This window comes from Buceros rhinoceros, unplaced genomic scaffold (assembly GCF_000710305.1).
Source record: "Buceros rhinoceros silvestris isolate BGI_N320 unplaced genomic scaffold, ASM71030v1 scaffold12807, whole genome shotgun sequence".
In the NCBI taxonomy this organism is placed as follows: domain Eukaryota; kingdom Metazoa; phylum Chordata; class Aves; order Bucerotiformes; family Bucerotidae; genus Buceros; species Buceros rhinoceros.
The window spans coordinates 22,900-29,274 of NW_010424036.1; the positions used below are offsets into that span (position 1 = coordinate 22,900).

Sequence of the window (6,375 nt, forward strand, 5' to 3'; positions counted from 1 at the left end):
AAATACAAGCTTTTCTTCAAAGTCAACATTAAAGCAGGTTACTGTTATGAGAATGACCTTTTTAAACTGCAATATTTTAAGAAAAAAATGAATACTTCTAAATTTACAATTCAAAATGGCTGTTTAATCATCTTACGGTCACAGATGTGTATCTTGGTGTGTGTTCACTGGCAGAGTAACTAACAATCAGTATACTGTGTTCTAAATACTTTGACACAGTATACGTTTTTTGTAAAGGAAAATATTTTTTAAATGAAGCACCTTATCTCAGACTTAGATTATCAGTTGCATCTCATTTAAATGCTGATGTATGTTTATTGTTCAGATTGAATATAACTTCAGATATCTTCAGTGTCCCCTCACACTTAACAAGAAACTAAAGGATGATGAAGACATTTCCTATGAACCACTTACCACTTTAAATGTAAGTCCTTTATTTTATTCTGACATCTTTGCATGCAGTCTTCATTTAGATAAAATCAAGAGGTTTGAGTTTTTCATTGTAATATTTCTTCTCCAAAGCCCATAACTCTGTATATCTAAAATATATTGGAATCAAGTGTAGGCCAAACTACTTACACTCTACGTAATTGTCGCAACACAAAACGGAGCTCTGGGCTGAAGTGGAACGAATTGCTCATAGGCCAATGTGGTGTGTAGCAAGACCCGTTTATTGTTTACATTACATCCCAATTTATAGACTCTTGTCCACTCGACTAACTACATGGTGATTGGATAGTGACTCTGTTACACAGACAGCATACATCTCCCAAAGCACTACAATTGGTTAAAAGGGGTTAGTCCCCACGTGGTAGTATTTTGGTTAGAATTAACAAACAAGGCCAGTAAAGATATAATTTCCCACACGATAACACTGCAGCTGGTTTCGGCTACTAAGTTTCCCAGAGAGAGAGTAGCATATTTTCATAGTTCCAATTTCTGCTAGAAAAATACACCAACATCAATAAATAACATTGCTTTAAGGTTTAGATAAAAATTCTTAGCTTATTTAAACAACTGTGAAGGTTTCAAGACAACTGGCTGTACGAGCAGGTAACAGATCAAAGAAAACCATACCCCAGTCATTGTAGTGACCATACACTGGAATGTGAGGCACTGAAAAATCTAACAAAAATGATGTTTTCATATGCTAATTGCAAAATACTTTCTGTGCCTAAAACAAATTTTGCTGTTCTTTCACATTGCCTGGCTGTTCTCTCTTTCTTTGTCAGAAAGCGTTTACAGAACAAACTTTCTGACTTGATTTGATTACTTTTTGGGTTTCGTGTTAGCAGTTAGACTTGGTATACTGTATAATAATAAATACATTCTTTTAAAATGTACCTAGAAAACCTTGGTCATCCCACAGGATTAATTGGCGGTAGTCTGTACAATTTTTTAAAGCTCGAAATAGACTAACAGAGCAGCAGGAGAGAAGCTGGATGCCTCCGCAGGCGGAGAAGGCAAGACAGCAATAGCTTTGGGCTAGAATGCACAAACAAAATAAATTTGCAATATCTTACAGGCATCTGACTTTTCATTAGGCTAATATTCAAGTAAAGAAGATGGCCTAGCCAGTTTTGTAAGCACTTTACTTAGCTAGCATAAGATAAGCTTGATCCTTCTGCTTTCTTGTTTTGTAGGCCATGGTACGCCACAATCGCATGGAGCTACTCAGTCATCCTGTGTGTAAGGAATATTTGCTTATGAAATGGTAGGTGTATTTTAATGTACATAAAATACAGTGCTGCACATCAGGATGAAGGCTATTGTACCGGGAGTTGTTTACTAGGATGTACACATTTATGGTGTTGGCTGAAACAAATGAGTTTTCCATATAACCTCTCATAAAGCATATTTAGAATATGCTGATGATTATCATATAAAATGTAGCTTGGCACTTAGTAATGATTCTTTGATATTTGCAGCAAAGACAACCACTACCTTTGTTTCCGCTATATTGCTGAGTTAAAAAGAAAAGGAATGGTATTTCAGAACAGCCAATACACTTTTGTCCGAGTAAAGTTTGAACACATTCATCACAAAAGGATGTTTTAAGAAGCGTTTATTTCCTCATCTTGAAAATGTTGCTGGCTGTTACATTTGAATGCATGCTCTTCTAAATTTGTAAAGTGTTGTAACTTTAACATTCTCACTTTCAAGGATGGCCTATGGGTTTCGAGCACATCTAATGAATTTAGGCATATATTCTCTTGGTCTCATCCCACTGACTCTTCTGGTCACTCACATACAGCCAGGAAGATCTTTGAATGGAACAGAGATCTACGAAGCAAGACCATTAGAATATGAGGTACTGAGTGTTCTCACCAGTTACAATTTGTTTAGGATTTTTATAGCAAAAAGGAATGATTATTTAAATAATTTCTAGGATTATTTAAATAATTTCTAGGATTTAGCAAATTTAAAGAATAAAATTGAAGCGTATATTTTAAACATCTAGCAGCAACTTCAGTAGATTATTATCAGTTCTCATTTTTGATGTTTTCTGAAAATTTTATATCTGGTACATGGTTACTCCAATTTCTTCCCTCAAGTGATTATTTCTTTAATGTTGAAGAAGAAAGATTAATGTGTATTTAATTATGAAAAGACAAAAAACAGTAGTTTCTTCAGCTTTATGTGACCTTTTACTGGTCAACCAAAATAACTGAATACTGCATTTGACATGTAAAATTTGACACAAAAAGATAGTCAATAATAAAGTGGTTTGGGGAATTTAATTACCTCTTTCTTTGCCTATATTATGTATTATTTTTCCCTTGCAGGCCCAGTATTTCTTCATTGGGCTCATAAACTATGAGGCTAAGACAGGACGATTTTTGCCAGTCTGTATATAGGTACCTCCTGTACAACAGTATTAAAAAATGAAACAGCAGAATTCAGTCCTATATGGATGGAAAACTGTGGAAGGTTTTAAAGTGTATTGGTTGTTTCCTGTAATCCCTGTTTATAAATGCTAAAGAAAAAAATAGAAAAAACTGTGTTTTGCCAAAATGTGAATGATACACTCCCATTTTGGAGTTGCGGTATCTCAGAATGAAAGACTTGATTAGGTAACAAAGTATGTATGCATCATAGTGACTTTTGAATACTGTCTCTCAGTGACAACTGTGATAGGTGTGGGCTACTCTGCTAATTTATGAATATGTATCTTGTTCAATATATACATTGGATGGAGATGTTGTTTTTGTTGGGCCATAAGGAAAGCAAGCAAGGATTAACCCTGTTGCAGGATAAACCTGTCCTCCATAGTTACTTGGGGTTGTTAAGAGACAAAGCTAAACTTTTTTTTTCAGAACCTGGCACCATAAGAACCAAAGAAGTTAGACTTGCCAGGTACACTGTTACAGGAGAATGAGGCTTTAGAAAAGAAAGACAATGATGTGACTGGTTGATGTCCTTTTTGTAAGCATTTCCTTTGTGCAGTTAAAACAAAGCAATATTCTGTCATTTTAGAAGCTTGTGTTGTCACACACTAAGCTGAACATCTCTGACTTTCAGAGAAGGAATTGCAGGTTCTGCTGTTTATTTAACCTGTGAGTACAACTCTTACACTCCTGTGTCCATGTGAAGGGCAGGACAGTCACAGAACTCTGTCTCCATGACATGCAGTCATACATTCTGAGAAGAGACACCCGTGTCATTAACCCTGAAACAGTAACATATGGGTGTTAATGGAGACAAGATTTTGTTGTGTGGTGAACTTCTCAAAAATCCATTTCAAATACGTTATTTTTCACTAAATCCAAAGATTCTTGTCAAGAAAAAAATGCAAGAAAATATTTTACAGTTCTTTTGGGAGAGAAGAAGTCATAAAACCGAAATAGGAGTTCAAACCACATATGCTAGTAGAAATATGAAATAAAATAAACTCAAGGGATATAAAAATATCCTGATAGATGAAAATGCCTGGAGAATCACATGCCCAGCCCAATATGTGAGGGATTCTCAAAGACTCAGAAGCCGGAAGAACTAGCAGAACTGGAAGAACTCATGCTCCACTAACTCGCTTATCTTTCTGATGGAAGATGAGAATGACAGGAGCTGCATATAGCAGACAGGAATAACTAGACTGACCTAGTAGCTTGACTCATCAGAGACTGGGTGGGAGTCCTGTCCTTCAAAGAGGAATGATGCCAACTGACAGAGAAGCAGTGTACTGAACAGGAGCTGTGAAGGTGCTGCCTGAGAGACTAGTGAAACAGCAGTGTATGTGAAATGTCATGCACTGGAGAAGGCAGTGTCTTAATGATCCAGTAATGGGAATAGAGTGGGGAATGCCAGCTCTGTAGGGAGCACAGTCTTACAGGACATAGTGCTGTACTCTTAACCCTGGTTACATAGGGACACTGCAGTGGGACGGATGTTTATGTGTATTGCAGCACCACTGAAAAGTGAGTGCCATCTATTTATGGTTTGCCTATGAGTCAGTGAACCACTCAGGTGGGGAATTAGCTCTCCAAGTTACTTATGAAAGATGAAATTCACTATTGCTATCTATGCCAGTCGAAGGCTTTTCACAACAAAGTTGTCTTTGCCTATACTTGTAAAGGGAGACATCAAAGGGAGCAGCCACATGACTGAACTTCCAATTTGTCCAAAGACTTCTATGGCCATTCCAGGTACTGCAATATAATAGTTCCGTTATGGACAACAGAATTTGTTTTTATGATCATCCAGTGGTAACATACACTCAAGTTCTGGCATAGATCCTGCAATTTCAGTTCCCAAACTCAAATAGTAGTAATAAGGAAGCTCCACAGCAACTATTTATCATGCCTAAACTTTCATACTTGGAATGAAGTACTTAAACACAATATACATGACATGGATTTCACAATAAATATTAGTAACCCAAAATTTAGATAATAAGTTTATATGAAGCAAGCTAACAAAGTTCCTTAACTTGACAATGTAAAGTATGTATAGTGGGTAGAGCTGAAACATTCATTTAATAATTTCTAATTTGTTTTATGCTCTGATTTTTGTTTCAGAACTCATACTTCACAAGGGTGTGTATGTGTTTAGTTTTAATTATGAGTTTACTGGGAATCTGCAAAGAAATATTTCAGCTGATTCAGCAGGTAAATACTTAGAGAAATAACATTAATTAGACAGTGTGCTTGCATAGCAGTTAATGTATATTGAAATAAGTCTGATTTTTTCCTCAATTAAAAGAGAAATAACAATGTATACAAGATTAAAAGTGAGAAGAGGATTTAAGTAGTGCGTTGAATTCAGTCATTTAATGGTGCATGACTTGTAAATATGTACCTATCTCTCTTAAATCCTAGAAATTGAAATATTTGTTGGATTACTCCAATCTACTGGACTGGACAATTTATACTACAAGCATAATTTTTGTGTCTTCTTTATTTATTAATACACCAGCTCATTTGCAGTGGGAATGTGGAGCAATTGCTGTATACTTGTCTTGGATGAACTTCTTGCTTTACCTTCAACGGTAAAACTGATTTACATGATTTACAATAAAATACTTTTATTATTTTTAGGTATTTTTATGTCCTGAACCATGAATGATCAAGTGTGATAGCCCTATTCTTTATTTTTATTTTTTTCAAGCTATACAAATTTCCAGATTAGGAGCACATGAACTTTTTAATCTAATGAATCATAAACTAGTTTTCAGTGTTTTTCATGTATGGAAACACAGCATATGTTATGGCAACTAAAGAAATAACAATATTTATTTTAATTTTAAGTAAGCAAAGCCACTGTCTTTTTAAAAACTTGTTTTTTAAAAAACTTGTCTGTAGACTTTCACTTTAAAGAAAAAAAGTGTATGAATTACAAGAGGCAAAAGGAGATCTGTTTTTATTCGTAATACCTGGGAGAAAGTAAATTTTTTTATCATTTTATGAATTAAATGGCACACCCCATTTTTCTACACGATAATGTCCTGTAAAAGAATTGTAATGGTGTTAAGGGTCGAGGGGCCGAGGCAGATAATCCCTCGGATCCCTTAATGATTCTCTTCTGTCTGGCTAGAGACAGAAGGAGTTTAAAGGGGAAGGAAGAAATTCACACCTCGGTCTGCATTCGGAAAACTGAAACAAACTTTTAATAAACAATAAATTCATACATTTACACTCTACTATATATAGGCACAAACCAAGGAAAAAGGCAAAACTGAAGAAGAGAGGATTCAGATAATTAGAGTTCTGTAGCAGCCTTGTTCAAGGTCAGCGTTCTGGGCAGGCAGCCAATGACGAGGTGGGAGTGAAAGCTTTTGCCCTTCTGCTCCACGGCTGCGTCCCAGACGGAGCGAAGTAAAGTTCTGTCCGCGGTGAGGAGTAGGGGGCGGGGGGGGGGGGGGGGGGAGGAGCACCCCCG

General features: G+C 36.1%; 1 protein-coding gene across 1 annotated transcript in view; it reads left to right on the top strand.

Annotated features, from left to right (window-relative positions):
* TRPA1 (transient receptor potential cation channel, subfamily A, member 1) overlaps positions 1-6,375 on the top strand; it is a gene marked incomplete at its 5' end in the record, with an annotated part of 38,332 nt that overhangs the window by 22,894 nt on the left and 9,063 nt on the right. Inside the window, 5 exons of the mRNA XM_010140635.1 lie at positions 326-424; positions 1,644-1,714; positions 2,164-2,311; positions 5,016-5,105; positions 5,316-5,485. Of these exons, the coding sequence (XP_010138937.1) occupies positions 326-424; positions 1,644-1,714; positions 2,164-2,311; positions 5,016-5,105; positions 5,316-5,485 (578 nt within the window). The remainder of the gene's footprint in view (positions 1-325; positions 425-1,643; positions 1,715-2,163; positions 2,312-5,015; positions 5,106-5,315; positions 5,486-6,375) is intronic.